Consider the following 24,559-nt stretch of genomic DNA (forward strand, 5'->3'; position numbering starts at 1 on the left):
CCTAAGTTCCTACGTCACTTCTCCTATTAAACTGTCAGCGATACGCCGCTCCTTGTGACAAACTTAGGCGGTCCTGTGCGCCATCCCCTACAGTGGAGTGTGACCAAAGCACTATTCCACTTCCTGAGAGGTTTCTATTTCTATTCTATTTCTGCTTCGCGCAGTGCGTTTTATTGGACAGTGCGTGACTTGGACCATGAAACATAGCACATTGCGCATCGTATAGCAGCACGAGCACGCGCTCTTATTGGAGCCGTACAATTCACAACTCACGAATAGAAACAGCATTGGCACCTCAGAAAGAGCTCTGTTGCTCTGAGCAAGTTCAACCTCTCCGTATTATTTTTAGTCCGTCCAACTCCAACTCCAGCTCTGTTGAGGTGTCTTTTGGGATACCAGATACCCTGGAGATGATTTGTCCACCGTAAGTGTAGCGCCTGTGCTTTCTGGTTCTAGGCCAGGAACTTCTCGTCCTCCGGCCCCGCGTGAATGACGGATTACTGCTGTCATCAGGCTTGGTAAACGATGCTACGTGTGATGGATACATCTGTGACCATAGACGTGCCACAACCGTGTCAACAGTCCCGGGAACACAGCACTTATATTGATACGAAAGTCGCCATGGAGCACTTGAGACTGTGTCGCACACACATACATGCTCAACGGGTTCCTACTCAACAGGTGCAGAAGGCTTATCTTCACTGGAGTAGGAAATTTCTATCCAGCCTCAGGGTACGAAAGATGACATCTGGCTTGAAGCACAAGCTAACCTCGTCGGGCCTGGCTGATGGCACACACGAAGGAAGACGTGCTTCGCGATTGATGACTAGTCGTCCAAAGGCAGTGATGTTCAACCAGTGCTGTTACACAATGGAACCAGCGGCGGGGTGTTGTCATATCCCTCCACTGTTGGCAGCAGTTACCGACGCAACGGTTCCAGTGAAGCAGTGTGTGAACGGGCATGTGTTGCGGGGGAAGACGAACGATGTGGCGCGCGATCTCAGCTGTGCACAAGTGCCACCCTATCGGATTAGTGTAGGTTGCCAACACTATGTGCTAGGGTACATTTGTGACCATTGGGGTCTATCACGTCAACCAGCGCGAGTGTATGACCCCTATCACTATCCGAAGGCTATCTATCAAGTAGCTCCTATACACTATCAGCTTCTGCCACACACACATCGCAGCTCAGCAATGCCCGGTCTCACACAAATGAGCACAGATAACTCCCTTTCTTACCATTAGATAACTTTTTCGGAAGCTTACGTTCCCGATACTATACTGTCATTGGGAAGGGTTGTAAGGGAAATACGTACACTCCTAAATTGTGTCTGGTGGCCAACACTTACATGCGGAGTTTCTCTGTGATGTCAGACAGTAAAGGGGCCCGTAATTGTACCTACCCTGTAACACAGTAACACCGTAGGTGCCCCTCGTACCGTTAAGTTATTCCCATGACCGGATGTTCCGGTGGGTTGAAGTCACGCCGCCGGCAAGCGTTTGGCTTTGACGGTGTGACACTGGGAAGGTAATGCCTGACTCCTTTTAGCACTTTGTACACCAACAATATATGCTGGAAGGGAGTTGCCTCAGGACAGAAGTCGCCGATATTTCGAACAGAGACTGTTCTTCTGGGCCCAGAAGAAGAACAGTCTCTGTTCGAAATATCGGCGGCTTCTGTCCTGAGGCAACTCCCTTCCTACATTCTACCGGTTCGCTGGATTTCTACCCATCTACAACAATATATGCTGCACGTTGGACCTGGTTTCCTGAAGCCGAATATAGTCGATGATAGACATCGCTCTGTCTCTATATTCGAAAACAGGAGGCATGGAAGTAGCTGCTGCATGGGTTTAAAAGGGAACTATTAGCGGCGCATGAAGGTCCTGCAAGAGCCCCAAGAGGACGTGCCCAGCATCTCGAAAGAAGCGTAACGCACACGCGTCGCGGAGGCATACTCTACTCTCTGGGATGAATGAAACCGTGATCGCGTGTCTGGATCGCTGAATGGAATGCTGCTGTGGTTCGCGCTGGCCCTTCCGGGGGTTTTTGTCTCCGCAGGAGATAAGCGCCCTTCAATGAGCGCTCTTCAATGGCTGCCTCCGTGGGCTCGCTGCTCCGGATGCCCCAAACGGCGTGCATCCGGTGTCGGCAGTTTCGTACTCTCTCCAGGTGGTTCCATCTATCAATGGCCCGCTGAAACCAGCGGAGTCGCAAGACGCTGTCGAGGGACCTTGGTGGGGGGCTTACCTGGACGTCCCGCTGGGTCGGAGATTGAGGTTACATGCTGTGCCGTCGTGTGTCCCTGTCACCGCAAAAGGATACACCTGCTTTTCTTTCTCTCTCTTGCTGGATTCGCGTCGTCTGCTCACTCGACTGCGGACGCTGTGTCAAAGGTCGAGTCTCGGCATCAGCCATGGGTGAAGCTGCCGGCAACATGAGAGGAGGGTCCGTTTAAACTTGGAAGCTGAATATGGACCTTCCGAATAATAGCAGCAGGGAGTCGATGATTGCGATAGTCGTTATGTACAAGCGCCATTAGAGGATATTGCCTGTCTTCTCCGAGAATTCGCATTTGAGAGTGTGTCACTATACCTTGTCGATGGAGTTGGATTGGGAAGAAAACGATAAAGATGTCAGTCCGCATAGATCTGCAAAGGCTACTAGAGAATACAAGTACGACGAGCACATATTGTGTTCCTGGCAAAGAACGGCGTGTTCTCTCACGCTGGAACAAGGCTGAGTAACCCTCCTGGTGTGCTCACTATGTCCGAATTGGTCAACAATTTCGGTTTCTGCTTCCTGGAACTTCTTTACAGAACACTGCAGGCTGTTTCCGTCGACCAGGAATTCTGTAATCACGCGCATCTTTCAACCCATAATGTTTACGAATGTCCTCAAGTCACGTCAAGTCAAGTCAATCAATCTGCAATCCACATGCCGTCAACATATTCGCATCCGGTGTGCCGCATGTGCACGGCAGTTCCGGGCCGAAACTACGACTTATAACTAGGGAGTGACTTTTTCGGGTTATTCGGGAAACCCGGGAATTCGGGTTAAACCCGATTTCCTCCCGAATTCCAGTCACTATGAAATTCTCAAGTGACGTTTCCACTGAAGACGAACAAAGGTCGTCACGTGTAACACGTGTGAGAATGGGTCACTTACTTTCCAAGCAATACACCCAGGTGTGTCAACACTGTCTATGCCTTCGGGGATTACCGCTGGAAGGTCACGATCTCGCAAAAACAACAACAAAAGAACATGAAAGATAGATTAGGAAAGGACTTAATAGACAAGAGGAGAAATAAAAACACGCGATAACAACCGAATGCACACTTATCGCCCGATTTCTCCCCGCATTACAGATTTAAAAATAGCGCCCGATTTTTACCCCCCGAATCTGAGAAAGCCATTTAACCCGAAAAAGTCACTCCCTACTTATAACACATTCCTACAGTCTATCGACCAATTGATGGTGACGGCCATCGCTTACCACCGCTCTCGTAAAGAAGCATCCCTTCTCCACCGCCTACGACGGCTCAGTGTTGCCCGTACACACTCACTTCTCTTGAAAATGGGTCGGCTAAATTGTCTGTGTCGAGGTAGCTGACATCCCACACCAACTCTTGTATTGTCAGCAGCACCTTCCCCATAGGAACACCTTCCGTTGCAGTCTATACTCCAGATTGGCTGTAACGACTTTTCTTTGGCTGCTCTCCTTGGCCCCGTCCTGCACCCCAACCAGTGGGCTGTCACTGTCGCTCTCCTCAGTTTCCTCAGAGCCTCAGGACTCATGAACTGCATGTCACGTTGATGTAGTGTCTCTGTCTTCTTTCTCTCTTTCTTTCTTTCCTTATTTTCCGTTTTATTTTCTGTTTTTCGTCTTTTTTTTTTCTTTCACCTTTTTTTGGTGGAATAGCAAGCCGACTCTTTGCCTGGCTAACCTTTCCTTTGTTTGATTCTGAATAAATATATCCCCTACCCAATCTGCAAAACGCGAATGTTTGCTACAGGGCAGAACAACGTTCTAAACATACTTTTGTCACATAACGGTTGTGTGATGTCACCTAAATTTTCTTTAGAACGGCGAGAAACACTGGGTCGGATTGGACGGCATATTGGATTATTTGAAAGTGACAACTCAGCGTCACCGGTCGATTGTCAGTCCAAACGGGTGAAAACAGTACAGGTGCCCAACTGCGAGTCTCAGCGCCATGACTTGCGTCTGGCTACGCCCCTGTCTTCGTGTGTCCCTCTTTGTTTCTCACAAGGTGAATCCTCGGCAAGATGCGGTGGGCTCGCCCTGACGAGACCTCCTGCTAAGTTTTGGCCTTCGGAAGCGCCTTTGATTACCGGGTGTTATTACAGAGCTGACCATCCGGGCGGGTGTTGATGCTAAAGGAAACAGTGAAAATCTGTCGCTCTGTAAGATTGGAATTGACTCGCTGGTGCGTTGATACATCAGTTTGAAGATGGGTGGGTGTCAACTTGTAAGTGGCAGCTCTCCGTTGGGTTGGCGTCACTGGCAACGTCAGCCACGTTAAAAAAAAACAAACAAAGGCAGAAATGTTGGCTGTGTCGTTTTGATGGTTCCTGATGAGCAAGATAATAGGCTTGGCTTGACTTGACTTGGCTCTCGTGGCTTGATTGTTAGGGAAGAGCCGGGTGATATATTGAATCAGCGTGGTACCACCTTGGAGCCACGTGAGCAATAGGTATTGATAATGCTGATTGCACGTCGACGAGGAAACACAAACATGAGTATAGCACCTCGACTATATGTGACAGGCAAAACAGCTTGTACATTGCACAGAATATATAAACCAACTTGTGGTTATCCTGGTGTTTTCAAGGGAAAACATGCAACACCGTCAGCTCTGGAATCTTGATGTGGTCCAGTAAAACCCGCATGCTGGAGCCAATTATAAGGCAATTTTTACGTATCTATTACGTATTTTTACGTATGATATGATATGGTATGGTATGGTATGGTATACGTATGACATTTATTGCACACGCCTTCATGGCCGTGGCTGTGCACACGTAGGTTCGTATGAATCCTTAGAATAATGTCCCAGTCCGTCGAATACTGGGATATTTCACATACCCAGGACAGAGAAGCTGTCCTCGCGTGACACTCCACGACACAGTTTTCCACCTTCGATTCCCATGGTCAGTGGCTGGTGCTATACATTTCAGTCGGCTACTGTGTTTCGTATAGTGGATTGTTGCTTGTATGCCCAGTATTCCTTTCTCTCTCTCTCTCTCTCTCTCTGTACATACTTTCGAGATAAGCGTATACAAAACATCAGGCACATCAGCTCTCACTGAAGAGAGCATGCAGAGACCCCTTGACACACAGAGACTCAAAGTTGTTTAAAGGCCCCCTAACTCACAAGCAAACGGGTGCTGCAAGCCCGCGAACATGGCGAATCGAATTCACCGTCCAGCGAGGTTCAAGTTACTGCGCCGTATCGCCGCCGTAATATAGGGTCGGACAGCTACCATCAGTCGATAGGGTGCGCCATCGCAGCACCTTCGCTGGGGCTACCTTATTTATTGTGCCCGTTACGCATAGCCACATTCTTTACTGCCTCATTCGTTTGAATCAAAGTAACGCTCTTGACCCCGCGCGCGATTCTGCATTCGTTTCTTTCGCCTGTTCTGTAACTCGTGAAACAATATGTCGACTTCCGGCTGGGCGGAAAACGCAAAAATATTATTTTCGGCGCCACGTATCTTTCTTTCTTTTTTTTTTTTTTTTTTTTGTTTTCAGGAAGCCATAAACCTTAGGGTTGTGAAGAGAAGAGACCATTTTGGAACGACACGAAACAAAAGGGGGTAGCAGACGACGCTGTACGGTAACAATCCGTACGGTAATGGAAAGTTATGCGTCCTTGTGAAAGGACAGTGGGCCGTAAATTCTTACATAATTTTCGGGCCCCTCGGTTATGAGAGGGAGCCTGGTTGTGGGATGTTGCGATGCTTCGTTGTAAAGTTATGAGGACGCTCAACACGTTCTTGCGATCCTGTAAGTAATGTGGCATCGTGGAAATGCGGGAAACGAATTTGTAAGACGGCAATAGATCTTCATTATGGCGTTCAGTTCAGCATGTCGCATCACTGCGGTCACCTTGCCATTCCAGGTCAAAGTGAATCTTCGAAGGAGGCATACCTCTTTCGTAGAATACTGCAAGGGTCGTGGCTTTGTGGAAAAAATCTGATGCGAAACGCAGGGCGTCGCACTGCGCATTTTGCGGACAATTGGATTGAGTTGAACTGGACAAGCTACCGATGGAAACACGGCCTCACACACTCTAGGAACGTCGCCGGAATCTGGAAGGACGTCCTGGAAATAGTACGTGTACTTCCGGCGAAGAGTTGCCACTGCTCACCTTTGTGTTTCTCAACATGCTTTGAAAAATTGCCATTCCAACATCCGAAATTGAGCATTTGATTTTCGCGCCCCGTGAAGCAGCAAAAAAATATTTAAAATGCAACTCCCTTTATGGAACAAGAAGCGCGAACTCAAAGACGCCTTCTAGGATTCATGTCTCTACCATAGCTTCGGAAACAGAAACGTTGGTTCTCGGAGCGCGCATGTAGTGGTAAGAGTTCTCCTCGCTGTACCCCATCTGTGTGCTTAATCCAGATCAAACGACAATTGATGAAGATGATAATGATGATTCAGGTGTCGCGGTGACAACTTTCCGGATCCAGATCATCACTCCGATCCAATCCTGATCATACCCCTAACCTCCTTTCTAGTTTTCGTAAGATCGTCAGCTTTTTTTTTTTCTTTCTTTTTCCTTGTCGTTTCATGCGAACGGATCTTCATGATGAGAGATGAAATTAAATAAATTGCTATCTTGTTCAATCGGATCTTCGCAATTTTCTCGTCTCTACAGACGTAAAACAGTAACGCGGACTCTCTGCCTGTAGCTGCAAGAGGCGGCACAGCGTTATGGGCAGTAAAAAGAACGGAACGCAGCATGCATCGCCACTGGAGAACAGACGTTCGGGAGCGAACGGGGTCTTTTACGTAAACTTTATGCGCGATGCGGCGTCTACGGGTCTGCAACTCGAAGAGGATGTCAAGTCACATGCCACTCCACTCTTGACTCTCCTCAACTGTCCGCTTTGCGGGGATGATGAAAAAGCAAAGAAAACGTGATGTGAGCTTTTCTTTATTCTCTTTCTCTCGTTTGTCCTCTTCTCGGCATTGCGGTTGTGAGGTGAGCCCGCTTTCGGTGCGATAGAAGGTGGTGGAATGCGTCGGCGGCGGCTCTGGGGGTTCCCAACGTGTCGTCTAGATGGCGCCAGCATCACGGCGCTCGGTGTCTGCCGTTTGGCAGAATTGGACTGATTTATCGTCTGCCGGCTGGATGTGTTTATAGTGGAAAGGCTTCGTGGAATTTAGGGGTTGTGGAAACACTGAGTTGTAGTCTCCCTCTTTGTAATCTGGGTCGGAGAAAGGAACGCGCAGTCACCCTGGCGGAAGTGTTGCTGGGCTGCCAACAATGTTGTGTATGCAGTGATACCTAGAATTGTTTCTCCTCTGCCATGTGTCTTTCGTGATTTCAAGTGGGTCATCTGTTGCGAAGCTATTGTTAGAGCTGGTTCTGTGTTAAGTATTCCACGCTGCATGCACGATGCATTCGATACGAAGTTATGACACGCGGTATTACCTTTTCAGATAGTGATTGATTAGCGATTTATGTACTGATATTGACGCATGGTGCGTCTCCATCTTGATGTCTGAAATGTAATTTATTCTGCAGTGTGCGAACGAGTCGCACAGTGCTGTCTCATGCGGCTAGCTTCACCGCATGTTGCGTTACAATGCAGAGGAGGTAGCTTTACAGGCCATTGAGAATGTTCTCACATGAACGCACACACGTTTTCTGTTCATTTTGCTGCAACTTACCGCCTTGCGCATGGCAGCTGTAATAACTGTTTACCGTACGTTATCAGCGTAGCTGCCTGGAAGAAGCCCGGAATGCCGTTCGGCTTTTTATACATTGTGAGCGTAGCCCGTACAACAGTGTTTTAGGCCGTATCAGCCCGCTGCGTATCAGCGCATACCAATACATCTCCCTTCCCCCTTTTTGTTTCAAAAAAGTCTAAGTATATATACGAATTACAAATTAACGCAGTTCATAACGTGAACAAAGTACATACAGGTAACCTAACGTTAAAAGTTCGCTTCATCACATGCAAGTGTATGCAAGTCGATCCGGTGTCCGTCTTGTCCTTGTCGACCGTCAGAGCTGTGGCGCTTGAGAAGTAGAACGTCCGAGGTGCTCTTCGTCTTCGATGTTGTCTTTGAGTCCTGTTGGTGGTCTGTCGTAGGAAGCGTGGAGAGAGCTTTGAGTGCCTTGGGTTTACGGTTACGGCGCATCTCACGATCATCTTCGGAGACGACCGGGTAGGATGTTGGTGCTACGCAGATTAGAACCCTCGCTTTAGTGACCCACAGGAAGAGTCTCGTAGAACTCGCACCACATCTCCCTTTGCTAGTGGCAGGAGCGGAGAACCCTTTTGCTCCTGGTTCTTGACATGGACTTGGCGATCTCCACTGTAGTCGGGTAGGCGTGACCCATCAATATCTCAATCGAAGATTGTCAGTCTTCAAGGAGAGCCGACCTATAATTTAGCAGTCCTAGAAAGAAACTTTTATTGAGATGAGATTTCTTAAGAATGCGTTTCACTAGTTGCACGCCCCTTTTCAGCCAACACATTGGCTCTATTGTTCCACCCATAAATGAGTTTTTGGAGTAGCCAGCCCTGACTGGGTCGGGACTAACCACCATATTTTTATTTCATATTAAAATCCAATCCAAGGGCTATACGTTTGAAGAAAGTCACTTTTTCGCAAAGTCTTCAAATTCCTTACGTCATTATCATTAGAGAGTTCTAGTACATCGTACGCGAAGGCGGTAGCGTACGATGTACTAAACCTCTTATCTTTGTATGCAACTTTGTTGTCCCTAAGTGAGCTATCTTACGGAACAACGATAAGGGCAAGAGATTAGCTTCCTTGCCGGCCCTGTGTCGACCTTCATTCTCATCTACTTTTCCGATACGGACGCCGTTATCATCCATTCCTCGCTACTGTTGCAGTTTGCTTCCGAGCTGCACCTTCCATGCACACGCCTGCTGCTACCTTGACCTTTCAACACACTGCAAAATGGTTAGTTTTCCTGCAATTTCGGCACATTTTCCCCATACGGTGGGCCCTTTTCTTTCTCGTGCTACCTATTGCACTTGCCTTCTGCATAAAAAGAGGCTCTATAGTTCTTGTGGGATTACCCCGTGTCTTACAGTTTTGTTCTGTTAACTCGAAAGCCTTACACAACTGGACTGCGTTTCCAACGAAATAACGTAATTTTCTTCACGTAATAGTCTTTCACGTAGGCTCTTTTCAACGACACAGTACACTATCTAGTCTCGAATAAAGGAGCTTGCTAAACGTTGAAAAATTGCAAGTTTGTGCCTTAATCTGAATGTCTCGGTAGAAAAACTCGAAACGTACTCGCCTTCAGCTTGCATCCTTGACTCGAAAATGTAGCACTGATACGTCTCATTGCACTTCGGTGTGCAGTATTCCCCAAATTTCTTCGCCAGGACGTCGTAGTTACCTCTGTACTCGTTGGACGACGTAAAGGTATTGTAGACTTCGACGGCTTCCGGCAGGCGACGTGCAGGAGTATTACAGCTTTTCCGCTGTCCTGTAGGCCTGCCAGTCTCGGTTGCTTCCAGGTACAGCTCCAGTCTTTGCTTGAAGGTTGCCAGAAAGCACCAGCCCGTCAGGCGGCCGGAGAGTACCCATGCTGCAACAAATCCCTCTTCTGACACCGTGTAATAACCGCTACCGTACGTTATCAGCGTAGCTGCCTGGAATGCCTCGTTCGTTTATTGTTCGGCTTTTTATACATTGTGGGCGTAGCCCGTACTACAACAGTGTTGTAGACTGCTTATCAGTAGCCCGCTGCGTATCAGCGTATACTGATACAGCAGCTACTTGTGCTTTATAAAAAAAAGATCACCTGCTGATCGATCTCTCGTAGCTCCGCAAGGCAAGTTTCGTTTCTTTCGATTCAAGTCAGCCTAAAATGTTAGGAAGTTTTCACGAACGTCACCTACAGGGTTAGTCTAGCAAACGTTACACATTTCAATCGGATCGTAAAAAGAGAAGACGGGGTTTAGCCTACCCCAAACTTTCAAGACTGATCGCCATTTGTCTGAAGTTTTATTGCAATTTTTTGTGTCCACTATGGTCATGTAGAAAGAAAATTAAAAATCAAGCTTAAACTCGCCCCATACATTTTCAATGGCCAATCTCACGCAAACATCGCCATTTTTTTGTGTCTGCTTCACATTTACATCACCTCACACAGGCGGCACCGCCTACAACGATGTGACATGCCTGCCCATTCTGACTATGATCCTGATGTTATGCACTAATCCTCTGTTTCTGTATGTTGGCGCCACCTGTGTGCAGTGAAATGAAAATGAAGCGCACACAGGAGAAAATGGCTGCTTTTGGGTTAGATAGGCAATAGAAAATGCATAGAGTGAGATTTTGCTTGATTTTAAATTTTGCTTCTACAGGACTATAACGTTCACAAAAAATTCCAACAAAACTTCAGACAAATGGCTACCAATCTACGAAGTTTGGGGTTGGCTAAACCCCGTCTTCTATTTTTACGATGCAGTCAATACGTGTAACGTTTATGCTAGACTAACCCTGTAGATAAACAAAAAGCCTGATCACATGAACGACGTGACGTAGTCGTTGAGATCCGCCAATCACGATTCACGACCGTGCTTTCGGCGTCCGTAGCCATACCGACGAGCCAACATCAGCCGCGTGGAAAGCCACCGGTAGCCACGGAAAGTCCGTATTTGAAATCGTCTGCGGCGATTGGCTGAAGCAGACGATTTGTGACGAAGGAGTGAGAGGAGGCAATAAGCAAGCTTTCTGTACCTAGGTGGCACTGTTTTAACTCTCTCCACTCCGCGTCACAACAACGCGGCGAGGATGTTGTGACGATTTACTCGAAACACTCTCTCCTACTGAGCGGGACAAAGCATGGCGTAGTTTTGAGATCCTGTCGTTATTGAAACCCGAAAGCAGTGATACATCTCTTTCTTTCGACCCGTAAAATACGCTGCAAAGCTATGATTTTCGCATGAACCTTTAAACACGTCACACCTAACCCTTTAAATACCATGCCAATGATGAGGACGGTGCCCAGAAGAAGAACAGTCTCTGTTCGAAATATCGGCGGCTTCTGTCCTGAGGCAACTCCCTTCCTGCTGCAAAGCTATTGTGCTGTTTCATAACTTCACACTTAGCGTGCCGCAGTAAAAGTTAATAAACCTGTCAGAACTGTGACGACACCTCTATGTTTTATTTAATTACCCATAGCCGCCACAATGAAAGAATTTGCGAAAAAAAAGCACTTCATTGTACAATCTTGTACGCATTGAAGAGCACTGCCGTTAATAATACATGGCGTGCAGCATCACATTGTCTGTCAAGGGACGGACACGCGAATAGCATCAGTGTTGCCCACAAACGACGTGTTCCCGCTGATGAGCTGCTCTCGTCCTCGTATTATGCAAACGCCAAGGGGGAATTGGTGTTTACCGCAACACGGACACTGTGCAAACAAGACCAGTAATGAGGCTAATCGAGGCACCAAAAAAGAGCTGTTGTCTTCTGCTCTTCTTCAAGCCACCTCTGCACATTGGCATCAATTACTCTGATGCCGTGGCAGCAACAATTAATGCGCATGTAATTAGCTTTTGCTCGTGTAGGTAATTATTTCACTGTTGTACAATGTCTGTTTTCCAGACAGATTATAATTCGCACAGACTATATGGTGAGTGTATGTGCGCGCGTTGATTTCTCTTTGTTGCTCGCTTAGTGGGGGGGATCCTGTTTATTGTGATGGCTTTCACAGTGGAGAGCGTTGCTGGTTTCGTGGCTTCAGCGCCGCCAGTGTGCAGTGTGTGCTTGCGCGTCATTCTAGATTAGGCTACGACATTGACGATAAAAGGATATTATAAGCCACGAACGATATTTTCATTGTTGCAGACTTTCCAACCGGTGATAAGGAATAAGGAGCATATCTGATAAGTGTCGCCATATACCCTCCCTATACCATCGCCAGTCGCCGCCAACGTGTAGTGGCGATGAGTGAGAAAATTTAACGCTTAATTTCTGGCTCACTACCCTAGGGCGCGCTGATGAGTGTGAGATATAAAATGAATTGATGGGTGAGTTATGATACTACATGCAAGTCATCGATATGATATAGAGCCCTCATGGCCAGATATTGCCACTGCACAAAGGCATATAGAAGTCAGCCGTCTGAAGACGAGTGTACTAAAGGAGACCAGTGACCCTCAGAAATTCCATGAAGAAAAGCAGTACGCGACGGTGCTGCGTGATATTGGGCCAGGGACGGGCCAAGCTCCGATGCCAACGAGAATGGTGCCCCGGTGATGTTATTCACCCTTTTTAGTGGCGGTGTCTTGTAGTACAGTGCTGGACAAAAGTTTACGGAACATGCTCCGGCGCATTCCTTCCTCAGCGTGACACGCTCGCAGCGAATGGTACCGTACGTACTTGCAAACGAGTGACTGGGTTACCTAGGCACATGTCCGTACGGTCCTATTTGCTGTAGGCGTGTCACTCTGAGGAAGAAATGCGACGGAGCGTGTTCCGTAAACCTTTGTCCAGCACGGCACAATGGTCACACAGTGCACTCATTCCCTGGGCAGAGTGAACCGTCGGCTACTCAACGTATGGAGAAGGTGCTGGTGGAGGGGCATAAGCCATAGCATAAGTGCTGCGGCCATCTTTGAAGACGCAAGGCTCACAATATCTCAAGAATGTGACTACCACCTTGGTTTAGCACCCACCTAGCGTTCTGGAGCAGCTGGCTGCACCAACGCGACCGACGTCTTTCGAATTCTTCGCACCTGGTGGTCCTTCAACATGAGGTGAAGTGCCACAACAGGACAAACTGACTCCAGCGTCCCTTATGGAAGGCAGCGTGTCTAGTCAACACGTAATATTCCATTACGTTGCTAGTGTCCGCGTCACGTGGATGCATGAACACAAGGCACCTTTGGCCATTGCTCGCTTGGTCGCGAGCGCAACACTCTGGGCTGTTCTCTTGCTTATGGCTTTTCTATAACAGAGACTGGTCTACTGGACGAACTCTAAGCGGTCGCCCTGATACCTCCGCGTGTGCGTCGGGCTAACACGTCAAATCCGCACATGCAACAGAGTAGGATCCCGCAGCCTGATCGGGAAAACACCCCATGACATCATCATCATTCATAATGTAATTGTTGTTGTTGTTGTTCACAAACGCAACCCTTGCAGAGTCCCGTAATTTAAACTACTACGTCCACCATCTTCGTTGTTTCCCATTGGAAATCTTCCAACTCCAAAGGTGCCAGAGCGCTTAGTCGTACACTGGTCAACATTACACCTCAGCTTAATGCGACAGCTTGCTCAAACAAAAAGTCATTATTGTATAGCTACGGCAGGAAAGCAGACGACAAAGGTCTTGTGTATAGACTCTGTCTAGCTGTCTATAAGGCTTCAGGGCGTGACAAGCACAGCACGCAACTCCCACTCAAGCGTGACCTCCGCGACGTCTTCCACAAATCGACTCGACCTTCCCGAATCCGCCACGGACAGCCCAACAATGGCTGCACACATCGGAAGATGGCTCCTCGCTCCTCCTCGCCCGATCGGACGCAATTACCTTCCGAGCGCGCAATTCGCCAAAGGTCCGGCTTTCTTTCTGTGGCGGCTGCTTCATCGATCAAAGGTCCATTCCTGCCTCATCACGATGTCATTCGGACAACAAAGACCTTGCCGAGGCTTTTGTCACCTTCCAGGGAGCCTCCAGCCGGACCATTAAAGGTACTGGCACCTCCTCCAACGTTATTGTTGCAGTCGATCTATATTGATGGATGCATGGCGACTCTGTCAAAGTTCCACACTGAAGCATGCTCTCTCTGTTTGCCCGTCTGACTCTTTGTGACACACGGGGTCAGCGGTGCCTTCGCTTTGTGTCTGAAGAGCCTCTGTCTTATGTTTCTTTCCTTTCTGGCAAAGAGGATGGGAGAGGACGCACCGAGAGAGAGAGAGAAGTGTTCTCGGAAGTGGAGCGATTAGATGATGTAGTCGAAAGTGTCAGTAGGTTTAAGCACTGGACAGTTACATTTGGGTTCGCCATGATGGATTAGGATTGAAGAACGCATTCGCTTGCGCGGCTAAATCCTAGCATTACATCATCTCATTAAGCTCTCGCGGCACTGACAGCTATCCGCGTGTTTTTTTTTATTAGTAGTAGTATTATTTATTTACGTTCAAATATAAAGACCTCATCTTTAGTGTTCATCAGGAGACCTACGCACATGTTCATGAACCCCGACTGGGCAATAAACCCCTTGTCTTTTCTAGCGGTTGTCTTTTGAAGTCTTCCACGCGTGAGACAAACAAATAAGCGAATTCCACAACCGAGAACCCATATTGGGGAAGACAGAGCCGAACTTTGTGAGAGATACTTTACGATCGGCAAGTTGTCGACGCCTCCCGAGCCATTCGGGCACCACGTCCTGTGGAGTTCCGGTGACATTTTTACTAGCGGCTTGCGAAGGCGAACGCACGCATTTCTGACGTGGTGTGTGTGTTTTCTTTCTAGGGTTATGCATCGTGCAGAGGTTTTATGACCCTCGGCCGGAGACAAGCAGCGGATTGTGTGCAGTGTCCTTGGGTTGCCTTGTCGGTCAGCGCCTGGAAGGTCTTCAAGGACACAGAGACGGAACGGTGAGGGTGTGGTATCTCCATGGTCCACGTGTCTCTACACCAACTGAAATTTTTAGTTCTGACATGTGCATTGATGTGAAAATGATCATTTTCTCACCAGTGCGGTGAGCTAAGCGAAATGAACTCTGCGATACCCGCAGTCATGTTACACTAGTGGAGTAACACATAAAAAAACCAACAGCTAGTTTCTCGCACGGCGTAGCTTCTCAACAGCTTCACAAGAACGTCTGCGAAGCAAATTAGATAAACAAATCATACGACGTTATCCCTCGAGGATAAAGTTGATAGGTCATTGAATCACGTGACATCAACGGGGGAACCACCTTCGCTGTTGCCAAACACAGAGGCAATGGTCTATGCCGGCCTTAGTGTAATGCTTGCTTGTTGAGCTCAAAATAATGAATTCGATCCCTGCCGTGGACGATAAGCAATGTGAGAAGACGTAAACATTGCTTCCAGCAATGTCGGAGATTCCAGGGGCACATTAAAGAACTCCAGGTGCTTGAAATTATCTTTGGTCGTACCCCGTGGAACATGCACCATGTCGCAAACCTTACATGTAAATCTACTAAAACCAAAAACCAAATTAGGATTTTGTCACCCGAAGAGGAAACCGGTGGCGCTGTTTGTAGCGGTGGCAAGACAAGGACACCCCCTTTGGCTTTTTCATAGACACCCGTATTTGTGTGTCCTTACAACGTGTACTGGTTTTGTTAGCGTCTTGAGCATTTTATTTCGAATTCCTGATGTGCCTTTTAGTACAATATGTGGAGATTCTGAAGCATACTATTGGACGGCTCGCCTGATGCCGGTGTATGGAATTGGTAGTGCCGAATATTTTACGAAAGAAGGTCTGCCCACAATTAATGTTGATTGATTGTTCAAGGGACGTTATGATGTAGGCAGTGCGTAGAGCGTAGATCGTAAAAGATCTGAATATCTCAGATTTTTAAAGATATATTTTCTCTATATACATCAAGGACAGCTAGTCAAGAACAGGCTTCCCTGGGTACACCACCTTCATCATTTCAAAGGGATGTCGGTAATTCGTATTTTTGAGTCGCTGAAAAAGGAGTTCTCCAACAGGTGACATTCGTTCTAAACATCGTGGTTAACGGAGGTTAGGCGTTAGGGAAAACCTCCCTCTGTATCGCCTACTGCCAGTTGAAAGCCAACCGTTGCCGTGGCACAGTTAGAAACAGTAGCCTCCCCAACTGTTTCACTTCTGGGGCGCTACCAGAGTGTGTAGAACAAGCTGTGACCTCCCAAAGCTGCCTGCAAGGTGACAGTGAACCCTTCCAGCCATCCATCAGGGCCTGTAACCCCTTTGCTGTGACGAACCCGTGAGTCACTGGATTAACACTTCGTTGGGGTGAAGCGCGAACGGGTGAGAGAGAGAGAGTGACGTTGAAGAGGATGCGACTTTGATTTCTTCATTTGCCAACTTGGTCCTCGTGCTAACCCCTTCGGCTTCCCTGGCTGGGAACCCGATAATGGCGATGTGATGATCTCTTAATTCGTTTGTGAGGCCGGGGTTTAGCTGCGTACCATTTTGAGCCCGCGGTTGGCCTATCGCATTCGGTTTTCGCGCCGCTCTGAGTTTCGACGTTCATTCTGAGCGCAAAATGATGGCCTTCGCTGCGTGTCTGGTAGTAGTGAACTGACGAATCGAGCCAGCGAAGCGAATGATGTCTTCCTTTCATTTTCTTCCATCCTTTCTTTCGAGGAATGCGAAACATCCTCGCTATGTCTTAACATTATCTGCGTCTAATAATTAATTCTTTGAGTTACGTGTTATTTTGTGTATAATAATAACGAATGAAGAAATTACCGTTAACAGTATGGGACACTTTTAGTTTATGCTCTTCGGAAATATCCAGCAACAAAAAAGCGAAAGAGAAAGTAAAAGAAAGCAAAGAAACTGAAGTGAGAAAGGGCAGATAGTGAAATAAACTATGCAATAGTCTAAAGCACAAACACGTAAGTGCTGTCTGTGCACTTTGCACTGCGATTTCCTGAAGTTTTGCAGAGTTTCCCCGTCATTTTGGTACTCTAATATCTTACACTACCACTTATATGATATCTTACATCTATATCTGTATCTTATATCTATATCTATCATAATATCTAATGTCTTACAGTGGTACCAATTTAAGGCGCAGTACTCACGTTTCCATGTTGCTGTGCTAGAGAAGAGCGTATAAAGTCGGGAAAGAAGGTACTGTTCCCAACGTTACCAGCTACTATATGCGCAGTCACCACAGAAAGAAATAGAGTTTTAAAAAAAAATAATGCCAATCTCAATAGGGGTCCAAAAGGTTTAACAGTGGCGCAATTTATGGAACTACCTTCTCAGCGGTAGTACCACCCGCTATATATACTGCGAGAAACTTGGCGAGTTGTTTGGAAAAGAGCGGTAACCTTGTACGGTCCGTTCCGGGAACCCAGTGACAATTCACGCGGTTAACGGTCGCATAAATATCATGTTCAGCCTTGAACGAAATCCCCAGTCCTCCGGTTCTCTTTCTTCACCTATACCGAATGAGAGTATACTCTTTCCCAAACTTCGCAGATGTCATCTGTTACGGTATTTGAGGAACCTTCCACCAGTGGTGATGACCTGCACTTCAAAGCACCTGGGCGGTAAGTATGTCGTCGCGTCGGCATACCCATGGAACGAAAATGTGTGCACTAGTCGTCTAGCCGCTTGTATTTGAGAGACCTAATGCCACAACTAAGTGTGCGCCGGTCAAGGGGCTAATCTGGAATGAAGAGCTCCATATTTTTCCCCCTCCACCGAGGCTTAGCCCTTTCATGTTCTCAGAAAACGTGGGCGGCCAAGAAATGGCAGGCGGTTAGGAGATTAGTATCACGGGCATGATCACCCCGCAGTGAATCAGTAACAGGGACAGACGTTTATGTTACGGGCAGCTTAAAGTCAGCGAAAGGGATTTACGCCTGGGTCAGCGGCGTGGTCGGTCTTACTTTTCTTTTTCGCGTGACTCCTGAATGGTTTTATGCAAATTTATTCGTACGTACTTCCAATTACGTTCCATGTCGGTCCTCCGAAAACGAAATGTCAATAGCACAGGTACCCGTCATCCTCGCTGACCACCATTACTTTCAGATGACTGTATAAGGCCCTTCATGTTCGCGAATCGAGTACAAAGATAAGGTACTACGAACACTGTGCTGGAACCGTAAACGTTATCTGCACAGGTGGTTATATAGCTAAGAATTTGAACGTCTTTACAGAACAAGCATATGCAGCGTTGCATTTGTCAGATGCAGTAAGGACAATTGCATGCTTATCACGGTGTGAGGCAATCAAGCAACGAATTTATACATCCGCAATTCGCAAAATTTAGTGCAAGCGTATATGTGTCTGGCTCCCGATTCGCGAAAGAAGGGGACGAGAAAGTGCAGGGTTTTACGTGCTGTCCACTTTTTCCCTGTCCTCTTCATAGAATCAGATACCAGGCTCTTTCTGTATGCGTTCCGCCTTCTGCACCGCGGCATGACGTTTGTACCCACGCGTCCGATTTGTTTGTTCCCCTTTGCTCACCAGACCCCTTGCTTCCTTCCGCCTGCATTGCGACCCTTTCCTGACGGCCGCCGCGTCACCTATGAGCGCACCAGTCACACGTCTCAAAGCCGACGTTGCCGGCATTCGCGGACTGAACCCCCCTCCATGCTTGTGTCAATGCTCCCTCCCACGTGCTCTTACAGAAGAAGAGCCAGAGTGCTTTCACTGTTCCGGTCAGGAATTCCGGACGCCACCCGTACATTGATCGTCCATTCTCACCAACTCGTTGCTTCCGTCTGTATGATGAAGACGTGTCTTGGCACTTAGATATTGGCTGTTTTACTTAGTGCGTTCAATACCGAGCCATGTCTTTGCGGAGCCCTCGAGTTCTGTCTATGTACCTTCATACAAGAGCAGGGAGGTGTGTAGGCCACTAAGGGCGTCGTGCATATCGCCATTATGTCGTCTTCGTTGGTATGAGTCTAAAGAATTGGACACCATATTATAGAACACCACTGCTGTACACATTCTTGCGTTGTTCTTTCAGGGTGCGGGAAGCGTTATTGGTCTTATTGTACTTTCTGTGTTAACTATCTATGGTTCTCTCGTTGCGGTTATTACCGAGGAAATTCGCAACAGAAAGAAGACGGTTGAGAGCATTAAAATTATTATTCATTATAATTGATTCATTCATTAAAATTTAGTTGCTCTCAACAACAACAATTATATTGTGACGATGAATTGGGTAGGTTTTCCAATCTAGGAGTGGAACGCTACCCCATAGCTAGGGGTCTAGTATGAGTGATGACGATGATGCGAGATGACGGTGATGATCGGAGTGGCGATGGCGATCCTGATCGTGATGGCGGGAATGTCCGAGGGAGCTGTCGGGGTCACAACGGCATGGGCCAGTCGCCTAAAAAAACCAACTACATGACTAGATGCTCTCAACCGTCTTCTTCCCGTTGTGAATCTCTACCACCGGATACTTGCACATTGCTCTTCTGCGTACTACGATGTATTACCGAGGCAAAGAAAACGCTACTACGTCTTACGCATAAATGCATGAACTAGGCCCAGGCCTAGGCTCTTACAAAACAAAGAACAACGGTATAAGCCGCCTTGTGAGTGTTATTGATAGTAAGACCCCATGGTGTGTCATCTTGCTGTTGACCACAACCACGCTTTGCACCAAGAGACAGCAGAGTCAATGCAACTATACTGTATCTACCATTTAGAATAAAAAAATATGCATATTGTGCCAACACTGAAAATGTTGACAGCAGACCATGTCCGCTAAACAGTGACCCGAGCAGAGTGCGCAAGTCTCGCACAAGGCACAACATACCCCCATATAACCGGGCAACCACCCTCCTGCCACAGTGTGGTTCCCTACACGAGCCCCCAGGAACACAGAACAACTTTCTTTTGGTATGACCCCAGCGTCTTAAAGACGTTGGAAGACGTTTACTCGTTTTTCTTTTTCTTTCGTGAACTCCTTCCGAGTGTAATACAGAGTCTCTCAACTCTTGTATGCAAATAATTTAAGATGCATTCACACAACTGACATTTCTTCATGTGTTTCGGTACGATTGTCCTTCGAAACCGTCTACAGACGAGTTTTGTGTATAACTATACATGTATATACTGCTGAGGAAGTTATGATTTGGAGAGGAAGCACAAACGGCTGCCGTGACACATCCACAAACTTAATCACGTACACGTAGAAAAAACACTGCTACACGATCGCGGGTTTCGCGGTACTCGTAAAAAGTTCCTTTGTACAAACCGCGTCCAAGAGGAGGTAACGCTGGACAGTCTTCCGGCGAGGATCCCCCACGTCCTCGTCTTACAAAATACTGACTCGCGGTGTAAGTGACAAATAATATAAATGGGGACAGCGAATAGACAACATCACAGCTGCCTGAGAGTCCGTTGGCACAACAAGGTAACAGATAAGTCCAGAAGGTCTTCTTTCTCCAAAAAGTTCCTTCTTAGAACCGAGGGGGATGAAGTACACTAGCGGTGGGAGTTGATGAGATGAAATATTTAGCTTATTTACGTATGTGTACATAGTTGATGAACACCTAAGCAGCGAGACCGGCAACGGTTACGTCGCTGCCACGGGGACTGGCGTGTCTTCCACCGAGGACGCTCGCCTCGGAGGGCTCTTTGGCGATGGAAGATCTGCGTCTTTATGGTCTTCGTCTTCATCATCCTCGTCTTCAATGTGATCCCCAGGAGAGTGAGGACCAGGCGAACTAGATGCTGCACTCGCTGGGGAACCTCGACTTCCACCCCCGTCCGTACCGGAAGACGGTCCAGGATCCGCAGACGTTGGCGGTGCTAGAAGACCGCCATGGGGCTGATGGTGATGGAAGGGAGGTATTGAGAATGCTGGGGGTAGCACGAATCCTTCAGGCCCCGTAGGAAGACGATGGTAGACATCTGCCAAGTTGAGAGGAAGACCTTGTGGGTCGTAGAGCCTCGAGAAGAAGTCTGAAGGGGGATAGGGAAAGAGGCTCTTGTCCAGGAAAGGTGCGCCGGGGGCCCCACCCTTCTCAGAGGACGTGGAGAGCAGCTTACGGTGCAGGTTGAGGTTGGCCGAATGACGGTCCCTGCTCCGCTTCGACGGGAACGCCGCGTTGCAGCCTTCTACCGTACACTTATGCATAAGCTTGAGGTGCACGTTCTGGTAGTGCGTCTTCACGCCGAAGTGGTTCTGGAACACCTTCCCACAGGCTGTGCACCGTCGCGGGTTCTCCTTGTCCACGGGGATTTCGACGGAGCCAACCAGCGCCGCATCGCGGTAGACAGGAAGCAAAGAGGACATCTGGTGATCGGAAGGGGGAGAGTCTCGGCCCAGGAGTACCGAATCTTGAATATTGTTGTTGTTGATTATTGCTGTGGCTTCTTTGGGAATATCGGCCAGGCCAAGCCCTGGTGCATGAAATGAGACTCCCCCTCCGGACGTAGAGATACTCCTTGGCGCCGTCGGTACAAGTCCAGCGAACGCTCCCAGCGATAGGGATTCGAGATGGCGCAGGGGGTTCTCGGCCATGTCCTCCGTTTTCACGCGAGTAAGGCAAGGCGGCGACGCTTTGCCGTCCTCTTTTTTCGTCGAGAGGTTTTCTACAGCTTGCCTCTTTTTGCTGGGCTCGTCGGACAGAGACAACTTCTTGTCGTCTTCCTTGCCCGCTGCCAGACCGACAGTTTTCTGTTCCACTTCGAAACTCCACTTTGGAGCCTCGCGCTCGGATTTGATTCTGGTCGGCGGCTGGGGGTCAGACGTTAGCGGCGACGAGGACATTCTGTCATCCGTGTCCTTGTCGTCGAGGTCGTCGTCCACGTCGAAGTCCTTCGAGTCATCGTCCTGCCCGTCGGTAGTGATGTCGTCCACATCATCATCGTAGTCCGACTTGGACTCCTCCATTAAACCGTTCTGGTCTATATATGTGTTACTGGAGGAATCATCCGAAGAAGCGTCTCGAAGGTCATCGTCGCTTATGATCGCGGCGCATCTCGTTGGGTTCAGGGCCTTTCGTTTACGAACGCCCTTGTTCAGGCTGAAGTTGAGCCCTCCAGAAGTAGTCAAAGACGCCTTGTTTTCACCGTTTTTGCTTTCCTTGTCGATGCTCAGATTTACGCACCGTTCCCCTCTTTCTGGCGAACTGGTATGCTTCCTTTCCTCTCGTCTGTTGTCCGTCTTTTCGTCGGGCTTCTTGGTCAGCGACAGGACACCGTCACCGTGTGGCGTCGAAGCTACAGGCGTTGGAGGGGTAGGACACAATGGTATCATCTTTTCATGCAGCATTTTCTCCTGGAGCATCTTTTCTTGAATCGAACTGATTTTCTCGTGCAGACTCGATGTCAGAGCTCCCGGTGAGATGAGGCCAGCAGCAGCAGCGTTGTTGTTGCTGCTGTTAAAATTGAGCAGCGTCGAGGGTGGGAGCAACGGAAACGGGTTTGCCGTCCGACCGTCGTGGGGACTTATCTTCCGCCGGAGATTTGGCGTGTGCAACTTGGGATTTGGGTTTGCGCTATGCCGATTGCGGCTTCTTCGCGAGCTGAACATCATGTTGCAGCCCTCGACTGTACACTTGTGCATTTCTCGAAGGTGCACTGCGCTGAAGTGGATCTTAAGCGCTCCCTTGTCACAGAAGGTCTTGAGACAAACGTGGCACTGCACTCGTCTCTTGCCAGTGGCTGGGTTCGTTGTCAGTGTGCTCAGCACCATCGGATTCCACCGTCGCTTCATCGGGTTAGCCGACTTGCGGAGGTGCTTCACTTTCCTTGCCGCGAACACAGAGTCCAACGAACCCGGAGCACTTCCGAGAGTCAGGTTTATAGCCCCGCCGTCCATAGTATCTTCGTCGGACATGCCGTCTGTTAAGCTCAAGTCAGAACTGTGGTTCAGAAATGCACCGGACATGTTGTTTGTCGGCGACGATGCTGGTGTTGTGTTGTTGTTGTTGTTTTGGTTGTGCATCAATGCAATGTCCGATGCTCTTAGTCCTTCACCCGTTGACCTGAGATTGTCTGGACTGCTGTTTCTCCTCTCTACTTGTTGGTGTCTGAAGTCGTAAGGCTGCATACTCTGCAACCTGTTCAGTGGTGACGACGACACACTGGTGATGGGGCTTGACACCGGTGAGGTACCAGGAGCTGGCGGTGATACTGAGTGCGTAGAGCTCGGCGTGTGGTGGTGCCTTAAACCCTGAGAGGACCGCGTGATGACCACACCTCCACTGCCTCCTCGACTTCCCACTATGGATTCGGTCGTTCCGGCATTCGTGAATATTGGACCCGACTTGCTGCTTGCGTACACAGCGGATGAAGAAGATGAAGCCGATACCCGGTTGGATCTTTCGATGAACTTCTTGATGTCCGACTCGCCGTGCAAAGCCAGCGACTCCCTGTGCTCCGCCGCTGCCCGCTCGCTCTCGGTGGCGATGAAGTAGTGGGCCAGGGCTCTCGTCTCGCCGAACCGCAGGAACTGCTGCAGGATGAGCGGCTCTTCTTCTCGGCTTGCCATTGCCCAACGTTCCAGGGATGTACCATTTGAGTCCTGGAAGGCGAACACATTGCTCTGTTACCGGTCTCTATCAGAAACGCTTTGCCGACAAAGTACGTGCGATAGATAGTGGCAACAACAGCAGTAACAAATACATGAAGTGACGATGAATGACGATGATGACCATTAGAACCCCACGCTACACTGCAGTGTACATGGGGTTCTAATGATCATTGTCGTGAAAAGAAACGATGAGGTGACGGGTGACTAATGATCAAAGTCCTTGGTATAGTACAATAACAAACGTTAAGTGCTCCCCATAATATCCATAGCACAAAGCTAGCAGTCAGCGCATGAAAAGATAATTTGTCATTGCACAAGACATAAAAACGTCAGTGCAAAGGAGACCAGTGTCCCTGAGCAAGTCCAGAAATGAAAACAGTGTTTGACGGTACACTCTAAACTTTTTCACACCTTTAAAGGTGCGCGCTATGAACATTCAACCTGGTTGCGTAACATTGCATCTCCAGAATGATATTTTACAAAATTTGGAAAGCATTACTAAAGATCAAGTGTCAGTGCAAATCTTGCTTTCATGATGTCTTGGATATCGTAGGTACGAGCTAATGCATATATGCATCGCTATCGATAATCGAGCACGCGCAAGTGTCTACAATACTGTTGAACAATGTTGAGATGTTGCAAGACTGAATTTTTGGAGGATAGGCAACACTCGAGTAAAGAAAATTTGTGCTAAACCGTGCTCCATTATGATGTTACCAATATTACACCTAAAAAGGCGTGCGCCATGCACATTGTTACACCTTTAAAGGTGTGAAAAGATTTAGAGTGTTCTGCATAATACTGGCCAGGGACCTATAGCACTGGTGCCGATCTGAACGGTGCCCCAGTCAAATGTTATCATATTAACGCTCGAACACTAGGCATGTTAGGAACAGTGAACCAGCGCAGTGTCCCAGGACCTTTGACCATTTTATTAAGCGTCGTAACGCATACTGCAGGAAACGACTGGAACAGAAGATATCGAGTATCTATAACGTGAGGCCAAGACTCGAGTGATGTTGCGACTCCCTGCATTCACACACTGCTCTCGATTCATGCCCGAATATGTTGAACCGCAGTAAAAAAATAA

At 48.2% G+C, this 24,559-nt stretch overlaps 1 protein-coding gene and 2 long non-coding RNA genes across 5 annotated transcripts in view; 1 reads left to right on the plus strand and 2 right to left on the minus strand.

Moving 5' to 3' along the window:
- Positions 1–7,174: 7,174 nt before the first annotated feature.
- Positions 7,175–9,989, minus strand: LOC135371296 (uncharacterized). The gene is made up of 2 exons (XR_010415553.1): positions 9,543–9,989; positions 7,175–8,665 (listed from the first exon to the last, which is right to left on the minus strand). It is a non-coding gene; the product is annotated as an uncharacterized LOC135371296 (long non-coding RNA).
- The window catches only part of LOC135371298 (uncharacterized), a 114,080-nt gene continuing 98,609 nt past the window's right edge, over positions 9,089–24,559 (plus strand). For both annotated transcript variants that reach the window (XR_010415555.1, XR_010415554.1), the window contains exons 1-2: positions 9,089–9,196; positions 14,742–14,866. This is a non-coding gene — a long non-coding RNA (uncharacterized LOC135371298). The remainder of the gene's footprint in view (positions 9,197–14,741; positions 14,867–24,559) is intronic.
- LOC135371295 (zinc finger protein basonuclin-2-like) overlaps positions 19,821–24,559 on the minus strand; it is a 192,927-nt gene continuing 188,188 nt past the window's right edge. For both annotated transcript variants that reach the window (XM_064605403.1, XM_064605404.1), the window contains one exon: positions 19,821–23,460. In XM_064605403.1, coding sequence (XP_064461473.1) covers positions 20,503–23,460 — 2,958 coding nt within the window. In that variant the 3' untranslated portion in view covers positions 19,821–20,502. The remainder of the gene's footprint in view (positions 23,461–24,559) is intronic.

The sequence above is a fragment of the Ornithodoros turicata genome, chromosome 10 (assembly GCF_037126465.1).
Source record: "Ornithodoros turicata isolate Travis chromosome 10, ASM3712646v1, whole genome shotgun sequence".
Taxonomy (NCBI): Eukaryota; Metazoa; Arthropoda; class Arachnida; order Ixodida; family Argasidae; genus Ornithodoros; species Ornithodoros turicata.